The sequence below is a fragment of the Leptonotus elevatus genome, chromosome 7, assembly GCF_054856555.1.
Source record: "Leptonotus elevatus isolate MCC_2025b chromosome 7, RoL_Lele_1.0, whole genome shotgun sequence".
NCBI lineage: Eukaryota > Metazoa > Chordata > Actinopteri > Syngnathiformes > Syngnathidae > Leptonotus > Leptonotus elevatus.
Window position 1 is genome coordinate 18,002,420 of NC_141245.1, and position 26,313 is coordinate 18,028,732.

The 26,313-nt window shown below is 38.8% G+C and overlaps 1 protein-coding gene across 1 annotated transcript; it reads left to right on the top strand.

Moving 5' to 3' along the window:
* Positions 1 to 336: 336 nt before the first annotated feature.
* Positions 337 to 25,310, top strand: col26a1 (collagen, type XXVI, alpha 1). The gene is made up of 14 exons (XM_086080916.1): positions 337 to 546; positions 1,552 to 1,674; positions 2,325 to 2,428; positions 13,669 to 13,730; positions 13,808 to 13,910; positions 14,685 to 14,783; positions 14,860 to 14,994; positions 19,245 to 19,313; positions 19,405 to 19,457; positions 19,534 to 19,596; positions 19,931 to 19,966; positions 20,044 to 20,088; positions 21,231 to 21,315; positions 22,857 to 25,310. Exons 1-14 carry the CDS (start codon positions 374 to 376, stop codon positions 22,982 to 22,984), a joined length of 1,278 nt encoding a protein of 425 aa, XP_085937042.1. The 5' UTR covers positions 337 to 373; the 3' UTR covers positions 22,985 to 25,310.
* The last annotated feature ends 1,003 nt before the right edge of the window (positions 25,311 to 26,313 follow it).

A 26,313-nucleotide genomic window follows, 5' to 3' on the forward strand; every position in this document is an offset into this window, starting at 1 on the left:
TGACACATTCGTCTCGGGAATGACAAGAAGCGGTTTTGGTTCCCACGTTTATTTCTAATGAGGTTCCTGTAATTAGACGGTGACTTAGTAATGGCTTTTACGCGGTGGGTCCAGCCCTTGACTCGTATCCAATGCGCCTTTTACGCACGGTGGATATTTGACTCCTCACAATGTGTCACACGTCAGAACGCCGCATTGTACTACGCTATATAGGCAGAAGTTGTGTGACAGCACCACTTTGTTTCAAGCCGGCGAACTACATGACCACTGCGTTAAAGATGGCTTTTTAATCCACAAGGACGAATTATCATCCGCAGCATCTACATCAGGGATACTTAAAAAAAAAGAAAAAAGAAAAGAAGAGAGAACCAAAATGGTTTCAGCGTTTTTGTATACGTTTTGCACATGGACGTGTTTGTTCGGGGTATCTTTGGGAACAGGGTTTATTTATCGGCTCCCGGGCATCACCGTGCAGCGGCCGCGCATCGTACCGGTACAGGGGCTGAGTGGCCCCATTGGACCGCCCGGTAGCGGCTCCCAGCTCAGGTGAGCATACCTGCACAATCTAATGCTCGTATTTGGGTCATTTTGTACACATTTGTGGTGATAAGTGGAACGTATTTTATTATTACTTCTGAAACAACGGCAAATTTCCAGTCAACTGTACAATGACTACAAATCCCAGAATGCACTGCGAATGACTGGGAGCAGTGGTGGTGTCATCCTATCAAAAGTATTAGGTGTGTTTTTAATGTGTTCGGTTTAGGTGAATGGTATGGTATTCTTTTAATAGGTTTTTGGTGAACTAACGAATCCACACACGCACGCACGCACGCACGCACACACGCACATACACGTAAACATACTCACCCGCATACAAAATAATAAAAATTTAAAAAAGAGAGCAATGATGATGACATTACCGAATGAACAATACTGAGCTCTTTAAAAAAAAAAAAAAAAGTGTTTTTAATAGTCGGGTGAAATACTAAGTTATAAAGACTTTTAAATGTTTTTGTGATAGTTTTCTTTATTTCTGTATTAATTAGCTGAATCCTAGGACAGAATTTGGGCAACATTTATACGCAAGTATATATTAAACATGTCTGTATATTTTTAAATGCACAAGATTATCCCTCAAGAACAAATACAAATAGCATACAATAGCATAAAATAGTCACTTAGAAACAAATAGGAGTTAAAAAAAACAAAAACAATTCTTGCTTAGAATACCCATGCATTCATGCGGTTTTTTTTAGAGACAATACGTCAGTTCCACTCAGGAATTCTGGAGCTGAGATTCGCTCAAACTTGAACCTCAGAGCTGTGAGGCAGACCTGCAAACCACTATACCAGGTGCCACCAACATGTGGTGCTTGTGGGCACCAGGTAGCCCCCATGGACTGCATGAGTAGCCCAAAAATGCACCTTAAGAAATAGCTCACTAGGAATAAAGGAAATACAATAAAAAAAAAATTCCCCTTTGGAAAAAGCACAACCACGCCGAATTGAGTATTTTACACACAGCTTTTCTGTCATTCTGTACCTTAGGAACTGGTGTCAGTATACTGTTTCCAAGACAGTATCCTGTCAGGTGCACAATGGGAGCCAACCCTCTGTGCAGAGGGTGCTTCAGACCTGCCGGTGGCCTGCAACTTGTTCCAAAGTTCTCAGGTATTTTGACCAGTAATTTTGTCATTCTTTTAGTCTTTTTTTTTTAAACGTTATATGGTGATTTCTTTATTATTATTTTTTACATTATCTCCAGTCGCATCTTTGTTTCCATGAAATTACACAAACTGACCTTGTAAATTAGAGGTGGGAATCTTTGAGTGTCTCACGATTCGATTCAATTCCGATTTTTTGGTGTGCGATTCGATTAGGAACGATTTTTGCTTCAAAATGATTTGATTGACAATGATTTTTGCTTCAATTCATAGATGTTCAAGGAATCGTAATGATCTGCTCCAGTCTGACTCGCTAAATGCTAATAAGCGCGCTACTCACGGCACTTTTATCACTCAAAAGAACGGCTCCACGCTGCAAAAAACAACTTTTATTGGAATAGCTTGATCGTGACTTTTTCCTTCTACTCTTTAACGTGGCTACAACTTAACAGTGTATCAGACCGCGTGGACCCACACTGTCCCTCAGTGGCCAAATCGGGTACAACATGAACAGCGCTTCCAATAAAGGCACACACAAACATGGGACATTTAAAATCGATTCTGAATCGTACTAAATGAGAATCGCAATTCTTATGAGAATCGATTTTTTGGCACACCCCTATTGTAAATAATGTTCCGTATGTTTTTTTTGATCAGCTACAGGACCGTCCTCAGACCATCTTTCATGGTTTCCTACAAGCAAGTGACTGCATTGGAATGGAGGTGCTGCCCCGGGTTTGTTGGCAAGGATTGTCGTGAAGGTGAGATTATTCCTATTTTGTTCATCTGCCTTAAAAAAAAATACAATGCAGGAAGAACACAGTGTGTGTTTAAGAGTGTCCGAAGGCTGCATCCGACTTTTTAACAACACCAGGCAACTTCCTGAGCTGCATTTAATGTCCGCTGGTGTGTAGCTGGCTAATTGTGCTACTGTACAGGTGGTCCCTTGACATGACTGCTTGTTTCATCAAGTCTGTTTTGGTTTACCTTCAGGCATATAAATCGCGGCATTCTCTACTTTTACTACATAAGCAGGACTCATGCAATATGCTGCTCTGATAAACATTCATATTGCTGGAGACGAATGAATGAATGAATGAAAAACACAATGGAATGTCCAGCAGAGCAGTATAAAAGAGTTGTGGCAGTACATTTTAATGATGACCACTGCGGCTCTTGGATACCACATACCAGAAATGGTGCACCCACTAAAGACCAAGCCAGTCTGTGTGAAGACGTGGGGAACAGCCTGGTGGTTATGCACAAGTGTGTGTGTATAGAACACTTTCTGTCACAACCGCGCAGACAAACACAATTCCACTTGCCTCTTAATGAAATACCCGCAAAGATTGAACTATTTTTGGTAATAATTTTTTTGGGGAAAAGTAAAAAAATAAAAATCCCGACGTCACATGAGGCATTTTGTGCTACTAATTTCAAAAGAAGAATCCTTAAAATAGTGTGAAGAAAAGGAGAAGAATGTACACAGGTTAGGTCGACAGGTTAAGTGAACTAAGCAGTGGCACTCTAGCAAATCCCAATCATGTTTCCGGTGTTAACGAGTAGTTCAGTGCCATGCTAGCTGGAGATGATGCTTAGCTGCTAATGCTAGCCACTAGCCAATTAAAACCTTGCATCCACGTTTTAAAGGGGAAGTCAACCCCTCAAATTGGTTTTGACTATAATATTTTCTATGCAACCCCACTAGTCTAAATATGGTATTCTGGTTAATATTGAGTTAAGTGGAATATGAGTTAAGCAGCAAAATCCAGCTGTTATCCATCTCAGGGGGCGGCCATTTTGCCACTTGCTGTGGACTGAAGATGACATCGATGTTGCTCAGGTCTCAGGTAACAGCCAATCACAGCGTAGTTTCAGAAAACAGGTGAGCTGTTATTGGTCGTTGCCTGAGCCCTGAGCAACTGTGATGTCATCTTCAGTCGACAGCAAGCGGCAAAATGGCTGCCCCCTGAGATGGATAAAAACGTCTGGATTTTGCTGCATAACTCATATTATCACAAATATAATATTAATCAGAATGTCGTGTTTTGACTAGTGAGGTCACATATATCATATTATTGTCAAGAAATGTACAAGGTTGACTTCCACTTTAAATTATGAATTGAACTTGTATGCGTAATATGTGTTTATAAACTGGTGAAAAATAGTTTGGATTCTTTAATCGATCTAATTTACCGGTGCACTCAATTGATCGAATTTTGGTAATTCAATATCCTTTATTTTCTATTTCCAGAACAGATTGTGTTCGACCTCGAAGTTGCACTGTGTTACAAGCGAACAGCACCTCGGCGGGATATTTTATCCTGTATAACGGTTGTTACATAATTGTGCTCTCAAATCGCTGGCATGGTCTACCCAAAGTTGATAATAATGACCTCAAGACTCAATTTTGGCTTGTTGGTCATAATTAGCATTGTTACGCTTGGAAAGCCAAGATTTTGGCTAGGCCTAAGAAAGCACACGTTAGCTAATGGAATCAAGAGAGACTTTATGACAAAGCCGTTGGAAATGATTATTTATGGTGGTCTGGATATTATTTCACACAAGGATTAACACATGGTTATATCCGCTCTTTCTGTAATGCCAGCGATTATGGTTCGCTTGGGACCAAAGTGGCTGTAGAAGTGTGAAGAAGTATTATGGCTGTTTGTTTAAGGCTTGACTAAACTGATTTATGCACTCCAAATTGCCACAGAGTGCCTGCGAAATCATCGCCATATGGACGGCTGGCACACTACATTGGATTTTGTTAATTACACTTTAAAAAAGAAAAAAAGAAAAAGAGGCTGATGTCATGGACAATTGCACGGTGAGGAGCGTGCGAGGGCTGGCACAGGAGGGGACGTACGCTTTGAAGGTGTTCCTATGCCGTAGTCCCCCAGATGCTACAAAAAAAGCACGGCTGTCGTTTCGATGAAAATGTGGCTTCGCTCATGTTATAATAATCAGCGTGACAACAGGCGTTTGAAGCATACAGTGGGTATAAAAAGTCTAGGCACCCCTGTTCAAATGCAAAGTTTAACCAAGCTGAATCTTTTCAAATAATAATTTACTCAATTAACTCATCACACTGCCATTGACGACTATTGACGTCAAAAATTCATGTGAACTATTTCTATTAGTTTAACTTAAAAAAATAATAATTTCATTTTTTGGAAAAACCTTGAAAAAATTTGTATTGTACATTTATAACAGATACAAAATTTGTCAACTATTGAAGTCATGCGATTAATTACGATTAAAAATTTTAATCATCTAACGCCCCTCATTTTTTAAATATATTTTTTTTAATTAGGGACATCGGGCGATTAGTTTTTTTAAATTCTAATTAATCACATGACTTCACTAGTTAACTAACGAATGTTCAATAATAAAATTCTAGGTTTTCATACTCTTGGTAGCAAAAGTGGAAAAAAATGTTAAACTAACAGAAATAGTTCAAAGGAATTGTTGACGTTTATAGCCGGCAATGGCAATGACCTCAACATTAGGTACATGTGCACAATCCAGTGAAAGAAAATTAAAAAAAATAGTGTTTCAATTTGGTGCCTTTACGCGGGTAGGGTTGAGGCTAGGAAGCTAAATAGTACTTCCTAGTCAGCTACAAAATGTCAAAGACATTTTGTTTCAAGGTAGATTCAAGAGTTTGATTCTGGAAGTAGTTATATGCTCTATTGTACTGTACATGTCTTTGTAGACAGCAATAAACGGCCATGTTGGGGCCATGAGCCAGCGGTGTAATCAGGGCGATAGTCTTGTCCAATGAAGATGACCTCATCATCTCTGGTTCTGTTTTGATGGGATTTTGGCTCCATGTTCTGAGGCCTCAGACACTCCCAGAAATGGAGAGCGAAAGAGAGAGCATTTTAAGAAGCTCATTGCTGGGGTTAGGATTGGGCGGGTGTGGTCGTCAAATAAAATCTCAGATTTTTTGTTAAAAAAAATCGTATTTCATATTTTAATGGATTTTACTCTCTTTTGTTTATAGCAAAAACAAATAATGACATGATTCAAAACATTTTTTTTGCTTTTGTTTTTTGACAGACAATTGCTGGATTCTACTCTTAACATTCCTCGAAATATCTAAGATGTTTTGTGCAATCTCTGAGGTTAAACGTTGCATGTTATATCATTTTGTCACAAGGACATTCATAAATCTTTTGATCATGGTTGCGGGCTCCATCAATAGCCCAAAAGCTCTGCGGAATATCCTTGACCTTTGGCATCCAGCCTCTGTTACAGCTTTGATATTATCTTCAAAGGCTGCAAATTTTTCCATGTCTGTCCTATTCTCACAGAATGGAGGGGAAAAAAAGCAGAAAATGTTTAATAGGCAGTGTTAAAGGGGGTAATGATTCATTTTGACATTGCGTTGATCCTCACCTTGAATCAATATGCCATCTTCCTGTTCCAATTGTGAGATGCTTCCATAATACTTGACCTCTCTTTCCTGTCTATAGACGTCAAAAATTCATTTGAACTTTTGTTAACAAGCGTATGAAAACCTAGAATTTTTTTTATTGCACATTTAGAACAGATGTCAAATTTGTGATTAATTTTGAGTTAACTAGTGAAGTCGTGATTAATTACAATTAAACATTTTAATCGCCTGATGCCCCTAATAAAAAAGAAAAGATTATTAAAAATAAGGGGGGTCAGACAATTAAATTTTTTAATTGTAATTAATCGATTAATCACAAATTTTTATATCTGTTCTAAATGTAAAAAAAAAAAAAAAATCTAGGTTTTCATACTCTTAACAAAAGTAAACTAAAAGAAATAGTTCAAATGAATTTTTGACGTCTATAGGCGTCACTGGCAGTGAATGAGTTAAACAAGGTATTTTTCGTTTTCTCGGATCTGAGTGGGCAAATGTTCAGAGCCTCAATGATGTTGGTAATTGATCATGATAGGTAATGGCTACATTGAAGACAGAGGGGTTTTTGGTTAGCCTTGAAGTCTTCCAAAGGAGCACACGGACCACATCTAGAGGACTACTTGGCCCAAAAAGACGTCTTTGAATTTGGAATTTTAGAAGCATCCTGTCGTTAAAGGTGTTCGAATTGAATATATATAAACCCTAAAATGTTGGGAGATCTGGATGTGTCTTAGATGTTCTGTCCAAAGTATTCCATCGAGGATGCGGATAACTTCTAAGCAGACCCAATTGTGAGGCCTGTACCAATTATCACAGTGTCACATTACTCCACCTTTGTCGAAAGTGAAAGCTTTAAGTCTGGAATGGATTCCCTGGCCATTTCCTGACCTCCAGATTCAGCGGGAACAATGCAATTTCCTTGCTGCTTTTTACGTACTGTATCTAACTTCCTTTGTCCTGTAGATAACCTTCTCTATGCTCGTTATGGTAAAGCCATAAAACCGATTCATATCCCACATGTGCTTGTGTAGACTGCAACTTTGACAATGCGAGGATATGAGTGATGTCTCTATTACATCGCCGGTTGTGCTCACATATAGGTCGGACGGTGACCTTTAACTTGCTAAAGCTCAGCTGTTCCCGCTCTCATATGCCTGATGGATGATGTTCCTCCCCGTGCTCCTTCTGTGTTTTTCCATTTCTTTCAACGGCTTCTCATTGGGTCTTTGCAGCGCCTAATGACGGCTTTCCTTTTGTCCCGCCTTCAGTCTGCATCCACTCGAGTTAAGCTGGTTCAGTTCTCCCAAAAGATTCTTTCTATCAGGATGATAAGAGACATATGTGTCCATAAAATGTTATCTGTAATCGTTCTTTTTGTAGTCAAAACAGGCTGGGAACTTTGCCTGTTAACTCATTCACTGCCATTGACGGCTATAAACGTCAAAAATTCATTTGAACTATTTCTATTAGTTTAACATTTCACCCCCCCCCACCCCCCCCCCACCCGCACTTTTGTTAACAAGAGTATGAAAATGTACATTTAGAACAGATATAAAATTTGTGATTAATTGTGAGTTAATTAGTGAAGTCATGCGATTAATTACAATAAAAAAATGTAAATGCCTGACGAGATGATTATTTAAAAAATTAAGGGCGTCAGGCGATTAAAAATGTTACTAGTAATTAATCGCATGACTTCAATAGTTAACTCACGATTAATCAAAAATTTTATATCTGTTCTAAATGTTCAATAAAAACATCTAGGTTTTCATACTCTTGTTAATAAAAGTAGATTTTTTCTTTTAACTAATAGAAATAGTTTAAATGATTTTTTGACGTCTATAACCGTCAATGGCAGTGAATGAGTTAATACGTGAGGGAATTGTTTGCTGCCTCCAACCCCCTTTGGAATGGAAAACTGATGCTTCCAAGTTTGTCAGTTCTCCTTTTGTATCAGGTTTTTTTTTTTTTCAAATAGCCCATCCTTTCATTATATGTGAAATATAAATGAAACGGCTACAGTGCTGTCACTAACACATCGGAACATATATACTCTTTAACAAAAGGAGGGGGAAAGGGAGCTATATACGTATGCGGCCCGGGGACCACTGATGTAAGCACTACCTGTCAATCACTGATCATAGAACTTTCAAAAATGACCACTGTGAACACACCATCTTAGATGCTGTAGAATTGTACTCCACAGTTTCCACTTTGTTGTGGTTTTGCAGGTTCTCGGTGTACTAGTTAGAAGTGGAAAAACAGACTGTCCCAAACCCAGCTGGTGGCGTAGAGTTGAAAGCAGAATTTGCTGCTAGCCTTTCCTCAAAATGTGCCTTTGTGACTTGAAAGTAGTTCTCGTGTGCAATTCTTTCAGTCTTACGTCCCCACCCTTTCACAAGACACCGTCAAATCAATTGAACCGCAATAAGCTCGCCTTTAATTCCGTTCTGTAATGGCTGCTGCTCCCCCTGCGGAATCACGCAAGATAATTAAAAGATGATGAGTGCATGTCTGCGCCATCAAGACCCATCCGTCTCCTCCTGCGGTTGAAGGCTTGAAAAGGCTGGCAGACGGTGCCAGATGATGAGATGATTGGCATCGGGGTTAATTTGTCATTGCATCACGTCTAGCAAAATGTTTGCGAAGTCTCCTTTTATTGGAAATGGTGTGTGACCTGTCAAGTGGTATCATGGCGGGGATGCTGAATGGTGCCACGTGTGGTCTTCCAGGCATCTTGGTTTTCAGAAATAGTGCTTTCAACTCTGTCACATTGTGGCGAAAAATGGGTGTGTGACCAAAAGGGCTTGTGACAGTGTGATTTGTGTTTGTCTGTCAGGATGTGTGTAGGTGTGTTCCAGTTTGGATGTGTGTGTGTGTGTGTGTGTGTGTGTTCATGCCAGCTGTTCTTGGTGGTTGGGGCCACTCTGGGATGCAGCCAGTCTTCTTGGAGGTTGTCTGCGGTTCTCGGATCTATATTCAGGTCTGATGGAGCAAATACTGAAGCCTCAACATTTGGGCTTGAGTGTACTTTGTGAACGATCCAGGGCTTAACTTATTCACTGCCATTGACGGCTATAGACACACTTTTGCTAACAAGAGTATGAAAATCTAGAAAAAAATTATTGTAAATTTAGAACAGATATAAACATTTTAAATAATCGTTAGTTAACTAGTGAAGTCATGTGATTAATTATAATTAAAAAATGTAATCGCCTGACGGGCCTAATTAAAAAAAACAATTAAAAATAAGGGGCGTTTAATCATAATTAATCGCGTGATAATTGTATATCTCTTATAAATGTACAATAAAAAAATCTAGGTTTTCATAAAAAATGAAATGAAATGAAAAAAATGGCAGTGAATGAGTGAGGAAGTCAACCCCCCAAAAATTTCTTGACAATAATATGTTCTATACAGCCCCACTACTAGTCTAAATATAGTATTAGAGTAATATTGTGTTAGTGGAATATGAGTTAAGCAGCAAAATCAAAATCAAAATCAAGCAGTTTTGATCAATATGAGAAATCGGCCATTTTGCCACTTGCAGTCGAGTGAAGATAACATCACAGTTGCTCAGGTCTCAGATAACAGCCAATCACAGCTCAGCTTCAGAAAACAGGTGAGCTGGGTTTTTCCTGGCTCAAAATGAGACAGAGTTGGTATCATCCTGACTAGGATGGGTGACTACCGATACCAAGGCATCGGTATTGGTGCCAATACCAGTCATATTTTAAGGTATCGGTACTCGCGGCGGTGACCTGTACCATTATCGGCCGCCTTCCTGCAGCCATTTTACGATCAGGGACGAGAAATAAGAAATTATATGAATATTAAGTTGCCATTTTTTAACTACAACCAAAACATTCATCCACTAGTACATATTAAATTGTAAATATAGTTCAGCGTTGTTGTATATACTGTGTTTTTATGACTGGCGATGGCTGGAGCGCGCCACCTCTGCCTCACAACCAGGAAATGGGCGTGTGCAACAGTTGCTCCATGATCAAAGAAAAAAAAGAAAGAAAGCTGTTTCTTCTTCAGTTGTTGCTTCAGGTCTTTCCGGTGAACTGCTGTTGATATAGCGCCTCCATCAGTCCACATTTTTGCGATTTTTTTTTAGTCTCCATTCACGTTCACTCTCTGAGGAAAGTACGATCCTACTATTTCCTCTCAGCAGCTGATTGCCTAAGACTAACATTAATCTCCTTTTTTGATTCTCAGCACTGTGCACAGATTCAGAGTTTTGTTTTACATCTGTGATGGACAAACACCCCCCCCCCCCTCTTGTCTTTGTCCTGAGCAAATTGCTCTCAATAGGTTTTTTGTTTATTTTGCTTCTCACTGAACACAACCCAATTGGAATTCTTTCCCCATGAGTTGAGTACAGTCCAAGAAAAATAGCGCTGTCTTCTGTCGCCTTGGTGTAATTATGGATCCAAGCAAGACCCCATAGCTGTGGTCTCATTGTATACATCAGCATGAACACAAGGGGAAGTTTGGTTTTCTAACCCGACATAATTAAATTCCAACCCCAGAAATGGAAATCCCTTTAGGAAAACATGCTGTTTCTGTTTCATACACATGCTAGGTTGACTTTTTTTCTCATGTTTTGCTGCTGTGTGTGTTTTTATGATAACTTATGTCTGGCTGATTCTTGGCTCTGGACAAGACAAGTTAGCCCATTAGCACTGAAGAAAGGATATTAGGAGGCCTGGAGAGCAGAAATCAATCATATTGTAGGTGAGTCAGAGACACTTGTTTCTCTTTTGATAGATAACTCGGCTGTATTTCGTAACAGACGGATGGGACATTTTATCCACCTGTGTCTTCCGTTAAAGAGGATTCCTGTGTTTTTCCAGTGGATGGTCAATTACATTTTCATTGATTAAGCATCTCAATGTGCACGCAAAGAGCGGAAGTCAACCCTTAAAAAAATTATTGTTAGTAATATGTTCTATGCGGCCCCACTAGTCTACATACGGTATTCTGGTTAATATTGTGGTAGTGGAATATGATTAAGCATCAAAATCCAGCAGTTTTTATCTATTTCAGAAGGCAGCCATTTTGCCATTTGTTGTCGAGTGAAAATGACATCGCAGTTGCTCAGGTCGCAGGGAACAACCAATCACAGCTCAACTTCAGAAAACATGTGAGCTGCGATTGGTCGCTGCCTGAACTCTGAGCATCTGTGATGTCATCTTCAGTTGACAGCAAGTGGCAAAATGGCCGCCCCTGAGATGGATTCCACAAATGCAATATTAATCAGGCTATCATGTTTTGACTAGTGAGGTCACATATAACATATTATTGTCAAGAAATGTTTAAGGTTAACTTCCTCTTTAAACCCCTGATTGACCAAATCAAGGGTTTTGTGATTGCAAACTCTCAAGCTCGTGCTGCCACTTTGACAATTTTCCATCACGGCAGAGACTCCGTGTAAGCAGTCACAACAGCCTACATGGGGTCGTCCCTTCCCTCTGCGGTTGACCCGTCTCCAGTGTTTGGGTTAGACGAATCCTTAGGAGCCATTTAAAATGTTGATTGTCACTTCCGCTAGTGGCCGCGCTCCAAAGAAATGTTGCAAAGCGGCGTTGAGAAACCACACCCATGAAGATCCAGCACACCACAGGACCGGATTAATGTGCCGGGAGACCCGTTGACACGGGGGTATATGGCGTCCTATTTCAGCAAAGTACAAACCTCAGCAGCCACTGTTAGCATCCTGTACTCTGCGGTTGCAGATGTCGATTTAGGCAGAGCGCAGCCGTTGGGGTCATTTTTGTTGCTGCGTTATTTATGAGCGCCAGTTGTTTCTCGTTTTTGCTTTCTCTGCTATGACCACAATGTGGGTGGGTCCCATCTGCGGGACTGACAGCTGACATTCCAGAATCCAGACTTGAGCCAAAGAACGGAGAAAGGCTCCTATTTAGAAGAAATGTAAGCTTTTTTCCCTGTGGACCGGCGCTGTTATGTGTTCATACAGGTGATCCATAGCAATAAACAATGTAAAGCTGTGTCTTCCATGCCCAAGATGCAGTATGTGCTTGATAACATATACACTTGCTGCTCGTAAATTCTTTCAGTAAAAAATGTGGAGAAATCACACAAAAATCAACAATATAATAATATTAGCTTCCTTTTTAGTCCCTCCCTAGTCTTGCTGGATGCAAAGAAATAGAAAAGTGATTACAAGTTACTTAACTCATTCACTCCCCGCCATTTTCACTGAAGCAACCCCCTTCGCTCCCGGCTGTTTTACCGGATTTTGACTGATTTTGCAAGGCCCGCAGAATATTATGTTCTATTGTTATAAAAACAGGGAACCTACCAAAAGAAAGATGAGTCTATATTCTTTCATCAGGAAAAACAAGTATATTTGTGTCTGTTTCCGTTATGCAGCAATTAGCATTAGAATACAGTTTTCATCATTATTCACAAATCTGGTAAAAACATTGGGGGGGAGGGGCCTTTTTGCAACATTGCCCGGGTTGGTCTCTTATACTCTGCTGCCACCTGCTGGCCGTTTTTGTAATAACTACCATTGCTTTAAGCTTTCTCTTCAGTTCAGAGGCTGCATCAAAGCCTTCTTTATGCTCTAGCATAAAGATTTTTTTTTTTTTTTTTAAACGTCTAAATACGTTCTGGGGACTATGGCAATATTTAAAATTGAACGTATGTATACGTTTTTGGGAGCAAATGGGTTAACAATAGCATTAGTCCGAAAAACAATCAATGCAAAATCCTATCAAATTAGATGTCCTATATGATTATAAAATCCACAAGACAGAAAAAAGGGAACCGCGATATGACGAGGGACAATTATTGAAACTAAAGTGGGTGTTCAAAATGGATCAGTGATTTTAAAAATAATCTCATAATAATGATTTAAAAGGACCAACCACCAAACCAAATGAGCAGGGCGAACGGTCATTGGTCGTCACCTGAGCCCCGAGCAACTGTGATGTCATTTTAAGTCGACAACAGGTGGCAAAATGGCCGCCCCCTGAGATGGATAGAAAACGAGAAAAAGCATGCTGCTTAACTCATATTCCACAAATGCAATATTAAAATGAGACATTTTGGGTTGTACTCTAATGCATCTTAAGTGCTCTAGTTTGTTTTTACGATCATTAACGTCGTTAATGTCATGTACTATATATCTGAGGGTGAAGCGATGTATTTATGATGACTCACTCTCTCGCAAACCAATAACACCCATTTATGTTTAAATCATGTCCCGACAGTTGAACTCGGCGGTTTATTAGATGAAACACCGCCACGCTTATTCCTGAGGCCTTTGCCAAGAAACAACTCATTTGTTTGAACGGTGCCTTTTTAAATATGTGTTTTTGTTTGACTTGCGGCCGTGCAAAAATATCGGCCAGTGTGGATATGTATGCGGTTCCATGTGTAACATGGAGTGAATGTTTTTTGTTTGTTTGTTTTTTTTGGGAAGACGCCAAATCAGGAGACAAGCAGGTGCACACACTGGGCTCTAGTGTATTGCGTTGAAGCAAAATAATGAAATAATATTTATCCTGCGAGTGAGTGACATGATTTCAGGAGGAATTCAAATTTTTATTTTTTTTCTGTCCGCAGAGTGCATGAACTGCACCACAATCATGGACATGAATGTCAGAATCAACAGCATCGAGTCACAGGTAAACATCCAGCTCACTTGACGTGGAGTTTGTGAGCACACGAGGAACTGATTGTCTTCTTCTCGCGGGCGTGACAGATCAAGTTGTTAGAAGATATGCGGCTGCCGGCGCCACCTGTCGCCAGGCCAACGCAGGGAACGGTCGGCAATGAGGTGGACGCACCGCTACCGACTCCACCAGGTTATGTCGATGCATCATTTACTTTTAAAAACGAATAATTAAATATATATAAAGTAGGAATGGGCGATTAAGCCGTTTTATTGATACATTTGAGTTCATTTTGGGATGATAACGGGTTCGGATAATGTTTTTTGTTTTTTTTAAACCAATTTTAAGATTACAAATTGAATTGTTGACCAATTTAAAATAAAAAGTCGCTTCAATTGCTAGCACGCGATTGAATTAAGTGAATATACCGTATTAAGTTGAATTTATTCATTAAGCTTAATACTTTGGATTGGAGTCACTTTGCATTAACTTCATTCAGGTAAATATATTATGTTTAATGAACTCATAAATAATTCAGCTTAATATATTCACTTTGGACTAACTTAATTCGTTACGTTTTTTTTTTTAAAAGTTGGTCAACAATTCAATTTGTAATCTTAAGTTGGTTCAACAATTCTCTTTTTAGAGTGTACCGAAGAGTCGGCTGGGCAATTATAAACGATTAATTGAATTATTAGGTGACAGGTTTTTTTTGTATAGAAACTTTATATTTTGAGTCGATAATGTCAATATCATTTGGGGAGAAATTAATTCAAAGTTGAAATCAAGATTTTTGTGTGTGTGTGGGGGGTGGGGGGTGGGTGTGGGGGATAAAAAACTTTTTTGCATCAGTATATGAAAAATTTCCCCCAAAAGCCAAACAAACCGCACTGCTCACTGATATGAAGTCTCAGCGAAACGTTCCCCACCCGACATATACTGTAAACAGATATATCTGTTAAACAGCTGCATGTGCTTGCGAGGCAGTACCAGGGCCCATGGGACCACCAGGCAAGGCCGGACCTCGGGGTTCACCGGGGAGATCAGGCCTTCCCGGAGTCATCGGTAAGACATCGTCCGAATTTTATGTCTTTTTGGGAAGGAGGATCATCTGTTCAACTTATTAACTGTTGGTGTCCAGGCTCAAAAGGGGACAAAGGTATATCTGGTGAAGGGGGTCTCCCTGGCCCGACTGGCCCACCAGGTCCTCCAGGTCCCCCTTCCAGGGCTTCTATCGTACACGTGAATGGGGATGTGTTTCAAGTGGATGAGCAAGGTGAGAAGATCACACTCACACTTACAACTAGTGATGGGAAAATGAAGCTTCATGAAGCACTTGTAATATTTTTTGACGCCTCTAGATGCCACTCTCGGTTGAAAGATTCAGTGGAAATGTAATAAATTTCCTTTGCACTAGCCTTTATATTTAAACCAAGAGCACCATCTAGGGGAGTCAAAAAATATCACAAATGCTTCATGAAGCTTCATTTTCCCATCACTACTTACAACGCTCAACCGTTCCTGCTGTTTATTCATTCATACACTATGGTGGAAAAAAAAATACAAGCACGTGAATGGAAAAGAGTTTACAGGTGGAAAACGACCAGAGCAGCGATCTCTGTAAGTATTTAAACGAGCAATGTGTCTTACGCATTTAGCGAAGCACGTCTTTACTAGAGAAGCGCTGGCGCTCATTGAGTTTAATTGTTCCCATGTGCTCAGCTGACGTAGCTGTGCCACACTTTACAGCAGTCTGACTAAAGACCACCAACAACAAAGGGGCTCAAATCACAACATTAAAAATCATTCCAACTATTTGGAGTTATTTAACCTAAAACGTTGGGTCAAATTACATTAATAATCCACAAAGCAACACAATTTTTGGGTTATTTATGTGACCCAACTTTGTAGGTTAATTGAACAAATTGGATCTAAATAGTTCAAATTAAATGAATAACCCACAAAGCAATCCCATTTTTTGGGTTGTTTTGTGAACTATTCATTTGATCCGACTTTTTGGTTGAATTGAATAACCCAAGTGAATTGGGTCAAAAATGAACTGACCCTAGTTTTTGTGCTAATTAACCCAAAAAGTAGGGTGAAATGAAATGAATAACACACACGGCAACCCAATTTTATTATTTGTTTTGTGGGTTATTCATTTGATATAACTTATTGCATTATAAAAACAGTTGAGTCAATTATGGATCAAAAATGGACAGGTCCACTTTATGGGTTAATTTGAGCCAGCTTTCTGTGTTGTTTTATACAAAATGACCCAATTTTTTGGACCCAAGGATCTGACCAATATTTATGAGTTTTTTTATACTAAAAGACCCATTTCTTGACTCAAAGTTGGGTTACATTGACCCAAGTAGAGGATGGGTCCATTTTTGACCAATTTGTTGGGTTATTTTTGACCCAATTGTGGGCTAAAAGAATAACCCAAAAAGTTGGGTCGGTCTCTTTTTGACCCAATTTGGGTTATTTTTGACCCAATTGTGGGCTAAAGGGGGGAGGGGTTGGTTTCCACTAAAGAGTCAGAGAAAAAAAAGGACAAATGTGTGCCTTTCAAGGCATAATAGTAACACATCATATTTTTTAATTCACAGTAATAATATAGTAAAACAAAACAACTCTGGTTAATTTAAGACTTTTAACTCGCCACAGGTGTGAACGTGAGTGTGGATCCTTGATTGTCTGCATGTGAGCTCGGTCCAAGGTGTACCTTGCCTCTTGCCCAAAGTCAGCTGAGATAGGCTGCAGCTCACTCATGACCCAAATGAGGACAAGGGCTATACAATATAGATGGCTGACGCCGTGTCTACGTTACATGATGAAAAGGTCGACAAAAGCCATTCTAAAAGTGTGATACGAGTATAACTAGTGGTACGTGTGTTCTCTCTAGTAGTGCGCGAAAGAACCAATGGCTAAAATCCTGTGCAGTTAGATTGTGACTCTTACCACTAGAAGGCAGCAGACATCCACGCGTCGCGCTCCTGTGGTCGACTTGCTCTGATTAAGCTGTGTCTGCCTCTCCGAGCCCACAACTGTGTCTGCAGGTCTGGAACAATGCAGATTTGGGGTCTGCGGGACTGTGTTAGCTTCGGGGGGGGAATCAAGCGGCTGTAAATCGGCCCTAATTTGTTAGCTGTCAGCACAACAGTGTGCGTTTCGGGGGGAACACACCATGGCCCGCGGCCAGCGAGGGGAGGAGATGGTCTGCCACTCATGTTAAGTTTCTTGGCGAGGCCTCCAGGTCGGAGCAAAAGCGGAACATAAGAAAATGACTTCCAGAGGAAAATCTGCTTCTTTTTTTCTCTCTCTCTCTCTCTCTCTCTCTCTCTCCCCGTGGTCTCTCGCCATCATGTAACAGCACAGCCTCGACATGTGGCAAGCTGAGCATATGCTGAAGTGAAGAGGAAGTAGGAGTGTTTTTAAGCGTTCTTTGACACATCTTACATGCTGAGAAACAAGTCGCCCATTCCAACGCTCACGTGTTTTTTTCTGTGAAAACACACCATGTTCAAGTTTCTAATATGCCGTTTAATGAGCGCTGGCTTGGATTGTCCTGCTGCTGCTGTCAGTCACTGTCAAAAGTGGGAATAATATAACCTCAGTGGTGACTCTTATCATCTCAACTACTATGTTATCTTAATTAAAGTTCTGGCTTCCTACACTGGGGCGGAGAACCTACTGCCCGTGGGCCGTACGCAACCCGCAGAGAGCTTTTGATCCGACCCGCTGTATATTTGTAAAAACAAATAAAGCCTCGGAGGGCCTCTTAGGAAACGGCCAAAATTATACAAGCCACAAATGATTATAATATATAATAATAAGCACTTTGGCTGGCATATGTTAAAGTCCTCTGTTTTATTTTCAGCCTGTCAGATTTGTTTTCAATAATTAGTCGTGTGCAAAAATAAAAGTTAATAAAACAGCCTACACTTGGGTGGGGTGGGAAAGGAAACTATTAGACTGTCGTGAATGTTCTTTTTTTGTCACTCATCCGTGCAGTTGGTTGCGCAATTTAATTGTATGGTGATCCGAGCTTGGGATTTTGCAGCTCGCCAGGGATGTCATGTGATACGCCTGGATTGTGCGCACTGAGCAAGTCTCCAAACTACAAAGCAACACACATTTACATGTTAAACACGACATTAAAAGGTAGACAACAAATATTCCCTGCGTATTAACTCATTCACTCCCAGCCATTTTCACTGAAGCAACCCCCTTCGCTCCCGGCTGTTTTTACTGGATTTTGACTGATTTTGCAAGGCCCACAGAATATTGTGTTCTATTGCTATAAAAACATGAGACCTACCAAAAGAAAGATTAGAATCTCTTCTTTCATCAGGACAAAAAGTATATTTCTATCTGTTTCCGTTTTGCAGCAATTAGCATTAGAATATAGCTCAATTTCATCATTATTCACAAATCTATTTAGAATTGTGAGTAATCGAGGTTTTTTTTCAACATGGTCCTGGTTCATTTCCTATGCTCTGCTGCCACCTGCTGGCTGTTTGTGTAATAACTACCATTTCTTCAACCTTTGTAGTTACATAAAAACACACACACATAAAAACGTATTAATACGTCTTTGGGATGCGTAAAACATTTAAAATAGAACGTATTTCTACGTTTTTGGGAGCAAATGAGTTAACGATGCATATTAAGGCTCTAAAAGAACAAGCGTCATTTAACAAACTGTTTAAGCTTGCAACGAAACACCTCCTTAGTAGCTAATACACCTGCTTGGGAGGTAAGTCTGATCACATGAAGGCCAAAACATAGCTAACTTTCCTCTTTATTCTTGTCAAAAAAATATTTTTACAATCGCATGTATCATGGTGAAAATGTACAGTATAGTGGATATAAAAAGTCTACACACCCCTTGCCAAATGCCAGGTTTTTGTGATATACATGTACAATATTAAACTCATTCAAACTCTTTTAAACCCAGAAACGTATACCGGTAAATGTGTTTTAATACTTTGTCCTGCACTTCCAAAACCATATGTAAACATAATTTATGTTTTTTTATGCTAGAGCATACAGAAGGCTGTGATGCAGCCTCTGAACTGCAGAGAACGGGTAAAGCATTGGTAGTAATTACAAAAACGGCCGGCTGGTGGCAGCAGAGTATACGAGATCAACCAGGGCCATGTTGGGCCAGTGTTTTCAACAGGTTTGTGACTAATGATGAAACTTAGCTATGTGCTAATGCTAATTGCTGCAAAATGGAAACAGATACAAATATGCTTTTTTTTCCTGATGAAAGAAGAAACTGTCATCTTTCTTTTGGTAGATTCTATGTTTTTATAGCAATAGAACACAGTATTCTGTGGGCCTTGCAAAATCATTTAAAGCCCAGTAAACCAGCCGGGAGCGAAGGGGGTTGCTTCAGTGAAAATGGCCGGGAGTGAATGAGTTCAATGCTTTTGAGAGGGGAATGAATTAAAAACGGAGTTAATGAATAGTGTGAAACATTTGTGCTAATTGTGCGCGTGTGTTGTTTTTGTCCAGATGGGGAGTACATCCGTCTAAATGGCCCACCTGGGCCACCTGGTCCACCTGGGCAACCTGGCTCTCAAGGTACATAGGTCGTCCAGGAGCCATGACATGAATTTCACTTTTATACTAATACACAATAATATCAAAAATTGTGTACAATTACTGCGTACAGGTCCATTGGGACCCAGGGGCCCTGCTGGGATTCCAGGCATACCGGGACAGAATGTGAGTACCTTTCCACAAATGTTCAACAATAAATGAGTCAATCATCATGAACATGTGTCCTTGTGTTTTACACAAGGGCAAGGACGGCGACCCCGGCCAGCCTGGGATTACTGGACCCAGAGGTGATCCAGGGCAAAGGGTGAGGCTGATTCATTGATACGAAATGTTTGTTTTAGGATGACTTGTGTGGCTGAACAAATTGATTGGATATTATTTCTAAGTCTGTGTCCCGTGATGTCATGTGATCCGAAAGGTGAAGCAGCTTTTCTTCAAAGACTTGCTCCAGCCCGTGACTAATCCTCCCTGCTCTCTTTGTCCAAGGCCACTTTGCTCCCCTCTCGAGTGGGCCTCCGCCTTTAAAGCCGATCCTAGTGCAATGATTTAAGACCGGAGGTCTGCCGAAGACCAGAACGAGTGTATGAGAACAAGGGTGCTAAAATATGTCCTCTCTCTTGTCTTTATTCCTCCGTCAGGGGCTTTCGGGTGAAATGGGCCAGCCGGGCCTAGATGTGAGTATACGCTTGTTGTGTTATATTAAGCACAAACAGTAAAGACATGACAAGATGATTGTTTTATTTTTTCACAGGGACGGCCGGGGTTCAAAGGAGAGCCAGGTGAAAGCTTCAATGATGTAAGAAGTGTCTGCTATCCTACCTACATTTACGACTGTATATGCACTATATTTGCATGTTACCAAAATATTTGTAAGAGTAGAGTGTGATCATAGTATCACAAGATATTTTTCTTCTTTACTTTTTTTTGTGTGCAAAAATAGCCTGGTCAATTTACCTGAATTTATTATTATTATTATTGTTATATTTTTTTATTATTTTTTTTAAACCAGACTACAGTTGTAATATTGCAAGAACACCTTTGTAATATAATGGGGAAATAATCCAATTTAACTCATTCGCTGCCATTGACGGCTATAGACGTCAAAAGTTCATTTGAACTATTTCTATTTAACATTTTTCACACTTTTGTTAACAAAAGTATGAAAACCTAGATTTTTTTTATTGTTCAATTAGAACAGATATACAATTAATCGTGAGTTAACTATTAATTACAATTAAAAACATTTAATTGCCTGACACGATTAAAAAAAAAAAAGATTATAAAAAATTTGGGGCGTCAGGCGATTACATTTTCTTATCTGTTCTAAATGTACAATAAAAAAAATCTAGGTTTTTATACTCTTGTTAGAAAAAAATGTTTAAACTAATAGAAATTAGGGAATTAATGAATTTTTGACGTCTATAGCCGTCAATGGCAGTGAATGAGTTAATTTTATGAGACAAACATTACATTGAAGTGATTTTTGTAAAATAACAAAAAAGTAATCATAGTAGATGAAAATGTTACTTGACCAGAATAAAGTCCCATTTGTAATGTAAATGGTGAATGGGCTGATCTTATATCGTGTTTTCTACACCAAATAGCGCTTTACAATACATCACATTCATTAATGCGGGAAGACTCAAAACAAAACAATGCCAAAAATGATTAGTACTATTTATTTATTTTATATATTTTTACCAAAATAAAATCCTGATATTGTGAGAATAAATTTGTAATGTCTTTTGGGGAATTACTCACAGTTTTGTACTAGATAATTATAATTTTACTAGCAAAAAACAATAATCATCATATTGTGATAATAATAATACATGAAACTACAATAAAGTCCTAAAATTGCAAGAATAAATGTACACTATGAGAAAAAGATTTGCATGGAACACGCTCGTCTGTTAACGGTGACATTTTGAATTCAAGCCAGACGCGGTGCCACAACTCAGGGACGCTTTGAAGATCCTGGCTGAGAGGATCCTGATCCTGGAGCACATGATCGGCATTCACGGTGAGCCAGAAGCCAACAACACGACAACTTTTCATTTCATTTAGCAGTCGTGGGTAGAGACATAAAAATATACATAATTTATGAATGTTAATTGCATCAGTGTGCACACCCTCAAACTTTACTTAATGACGCATTCATCAACATGACACATACGGTACTTCAAATATAAATATATCCGAATGCGAGGGCGTCTCTTGTGTGAGGTCACTCCACTGATTTTCTATTAGATTTAGGTCTGGGCTCTGGTTTTAACCTAATTTCCTTTTGATGGAGGACAGTGGCTTTCAAACTTGCGACTTACTGTAGCTCTCCACGTACTACCAAATGACCAAAACTGAAATGCAGTCTAGTCTACTAGTCAAGTAGCCGATGTGTCAACTTTACCACTGCGCAATAATTACGTTTATATTTTAACGTCAACAATTATTGTGGAGAGTAGCGACCTTTCAGTTACGTGAAATTAGTGTTAGTTTTACAGGTTTCAAAAGTCTGCAATGTGATTGGATGAACAAATTGGTGTTCGACCGAGGACAGCGGGGAAAGCGAGTGAGCAAGCGTTAATCAACGTCAATTTAAAGCAACACTAAGGAACTTTCAGACTATGTTGATTATGGCGCCGCCATATGGACAAAAGCGGTTATGTTATGCCTGAAGGAAGACCGCATTTCTCATGAGGACAAGAGCATTGCGCTGTTTTTTTTGTGCGTCGACATTCAAATTGACTTCAGTCTTTGGAACGAATTTAAGTCGATCCATTATATTGTCAAGTCGATTTCATAACTCCTCCATCAGAGGAGATATGAAAATAAAAAAAAATAAAAAACTATCATCACCTTAGCGTTGATTACAAAATAAAAATCGGAAGTCGCTCAACCCTGTTTCAGAGTAGGCCCAAGTGTTCATCAAAAACACAGCAGAGATTTTTTTCCTAAAAAGTATACGTTAGTAATATTTTTTTGAAAGCCACTTAGAACATTTACACTTCAAAAAACTTCATATTTTGATTTTTAAATGATTACAGTAAACTGACCGTGAATAGCAAAACATTTTGAATAATTTATAATTACCATTAAAAAAAATTGGATATAAATGTGACTAAGTGTATGATCTGGTGCAAACACAAAATCTTTTTTTTTTTTAAACTCACAAATAGGGGAATTTGTGAATACTGAACCACAGTTATGTGGAGGTCAACTTTACATGAATAATGTTTTGGAATGCAACTGAACTATTTCTAACAAATGTATTATACTGGATTAAAAGAAATGAAAATGAAGCCAATGCCACATGATAAACTGTTTGAACCAACATTTAATTATACATCACTTCATTTATTTAATTTATTTTGTATTATTAATTTACTATTTATTTTTATTATGACTAGGTTTTTTTTAAATGGTTGCTAATTTAGTATTTTATTTTTATTCATTCATTTATTTTTGAAAATATTTTCATAAAGAAATGGGATTGTTGGCTGTCTCTCTATCAAAGCGTTTGCGCATTCCAATGTGACTGACTCGTTCGTCCTTGTCCCCACACAGGAATCCCAGAGGGGTCCGGTTATGATGTCATTATGGACCCCCTGTCCTTGACACTGAGAAAAACCAAACGCCGCCAAGCTTCTCCCAAACCCGCACCGCCGGCGAAACAAAAACCATCACCCGTTTAAGGCAATCGCAGTGTATATTTTTGGCTGGATGTTTCATTTTTTTTCTCACACTTTTATTGCCTTTTTATCGCCGTAAGCATCCGAGTGAGTTCGATATGATACTTCATAGTTCCTTTTTTGGCGCGGCTGCAGCAGGATTTCAGTCTACATAAGTGTCGTAGCAGCGCTTACATGGTGTCAGACAGTGAAATATAAGCCCATAAAGTGTTATGAGGGTCTTGGCTTCTTTCTTTCCACAGATAAAAGACGGCCTAGTAAACACATCAGTTGCGCTGGCAAAAGCTCCCCAGGCTGCGATAGGAGAGTTTCCTGAGAGCCGGTGCCCAAAAAACGTACTGTTTAGTGTCGAACGCTCTCGCGCAGCATCCTCGCCATTCATCCCGTGTCGGCCTGTCAAACATATTTCTTCTTCTTTTTTTTCTTCTTTTTTTTTTTACTCTCCTCTCTGCCTCGTTAAAGCCGAGGTAAGACGTGACAGGCTGCCAGCAGCGTCTGCTTAAAATGATAGTTTGCTTTTTAGAGAGTACATCTGGAGAGCGCACATCTGGAAAGTTAAGGTTTTTTTTTTTTCTTCTTTCTTTTCCTATCTCACAACCTGACAGGATTACATCTTCGTAAACGCCTCGGAAGCCGGCTGTATCGCTATATCAAGTCCCTCGCATAAAAAACTTGGATGTGCTATGTACAGTGAAGGCCAAAATGTGTCATATCTTCAGCTCAAGTGCATTTTTATTTGTTGAATGGGTGACTAAGTGGAAATGACACAAAGTGGAAAAAAAAGTTAAATTCTTATTGAATTCTATTAAAAAATTATATTATTCATACTCATATGTTCAGTAAATTAGAATACTGTACGCTAGATCACTGGTCAGTTCTGAAACAAAAAAAATACTCCAAGCACCATAAAGCAAAACTTTTCTTTTTTTTAAATTAACAGTATGTTAAATATTATTGTAAGCTACTGTATCATTATGCATAGGTTGAACATATTAAATATAAGAACTAGGGGTGTCAGGCAATTAACATTTTTAATCATAATTATTGATTTCAATAGTTAACTCACGATTAATCGGAAATTTTATACCACAATAAAATGTACAGTTTTCATACTTTTAACATAAAAGAGGACAAAAATTTTAAACTAATAGTAATATGGCTCCGTCTTTTAGTCATTGATACAGTCATTTCATAATAATTCATAAAATGGAGTTAAAATTAAAAAGGTGTACTGTACTGCACTGTAAAAAAAAAAAAGGTGTGATATTGATTTGTGTTGAGATATTTTTTTCTGCCACTAGATGGCATAATTGCATTTGTAAGATGATGGTGACGGCTCAGTGCATTTTTCTTTTCATATTAAGAGCTATCTCATCTTTAACATGAAGTAATTTGTGAAATTCTGCACATTTTAAAAATTGTAAAATACAACTTGACACCAGTCTCCACAAATATATGCATTATTATTAAATTTGTTACTGCAAAATTTTGATGTGGACATGTCCCCCAGTACAGGATGTCCAAATAAGAGGCGGTCATTAATCGTGCGTAAAAAAAAAAATAGAGGGCATTAAAGGAACTTTAAATAAAAAACGAATGCAGTAATTTTGACGCAATAAAAATGTATTGCACATACAGTAATATAATAATAATATTTTACCAAAAAAAAAACGTGTTAAAAATTAACTGAACTGAAGAGAATTTAGCCACTAAAATAGCGCTGACACTCTTTTTCCACTTTGTGTGTCATTTCAAGCCAGAAAAATGACAACAAGAAGCCAAAGACAACAAAAATCACAAACTCAAAACGTGGCCAAGTTGTGACTCATTTTGGGCTCAACTGTGTACATACATGGGCTTTATTTGACAATAACACATGGTGCAATAATGACAAATACACACGACAGATGACATTTCCAATTGACGTCACAAAATGTCTGTTTGAGTGATCAGAATTGTGTTGTAAAACACACAAGACACTTCATTAGGTTTTGCTTGTGAACGAATACAATGTTTTTGTTTAAAAAAAAAATCTAAATTGGACCATTTCTGTATTTTAACACTATTATAGTGGATGTACATGTACACAGCATTATATTGTTAACAACAATTTTTCGCCTCTCACTGAGTTAATTGACCTTACCAAAATATTAGAAACGCCCACTACATTTCTACACCACCGCAATAATTCACATGCTAAATTTATATCTAAGTGACTGAATTTAAAAAAAACTTTAAAATGTCTAGTGTGTAATATAAAGTCTCCTGTACCCTTTTCTGTTCACATCTTTCCATAAGTAAAAAAATAAAATACAAATCTTACTCCGAATTGAGTTTTTTTTTCTCGAGTCTTACCAGGTTGGTGATTGATTAGTCATGTCTGGCTCCATCTGTACATTTTCTTTCATATGTAATTTTGTTCTTAGCATTTGTAACCGCGATGATCACAGAGAATAAACACTCCTCCCTCAAATAGATGCCTGCCTTAACCAATCAGCAATAAAAAAAAAAAGCACACACAAAAACGGGTAGTCGCCGTTAACCCGAAGGAAGGCGCAGAGAAAACCCACTGTTGACGGTACCCTTGAGCACAACCAGATGCAGCAGTTCAAAGAGGTTCAATACAGAGAGTGCGGTGGTGAGAGTGTATCAGGTATGACTGGCTGTCTCTCTCCATTTGTGGAGCTGCAACAGCTTGCAGGTACACCGTATAGAATAGAACCGAGGGATATTTTCGCCGTCCCACTTTGTTTGTTTTTGTTTTAATTCATTCACCTGTGTATTTGCTTCTGTTTACATTTGGAAAGTGATGCAGAATGTTCACACATTTAGTAAGGAGAATAGCAAGAAATACAATAATTGGTGTTCTTTACCTTAACTTAAGCGGTAAATACACAGCTTTTAAAATCATAGCCCATTTTTCAAATATGAGAGAACCCATGGTAAGAAGAAAAAAAAGCATGCGTGTGCTTACAGTGGTGCACTCGAGGTGACCAACAATACCTGTTGTAGTACCATGTTTAACCTGTGAGAGGCAGCATGGTACCACGCGCCATCCAGACTGCTGGAAAATACAAAGAAGAAGATACTGAACTAGCTCGCTTCTCGGCAGTTGACAGGTTAAAAAAACAAAAGTTTGTTGTTGCAAACTCAAGGTAGAGTAGCCAACAATTGTAGTGTTCTTGAGTAATATGAGTCAGCTGATTAGTAGTTCAAAGTAGCCAAAATAATTACTTTGATAAAGTCAGCAGCTTGTGGAAGAACTATTCAAGTAGCCTACTGAGTAACTGGTGAGTAACTTCTGATTCATTTAAAGTAGCACGCCAAATAAA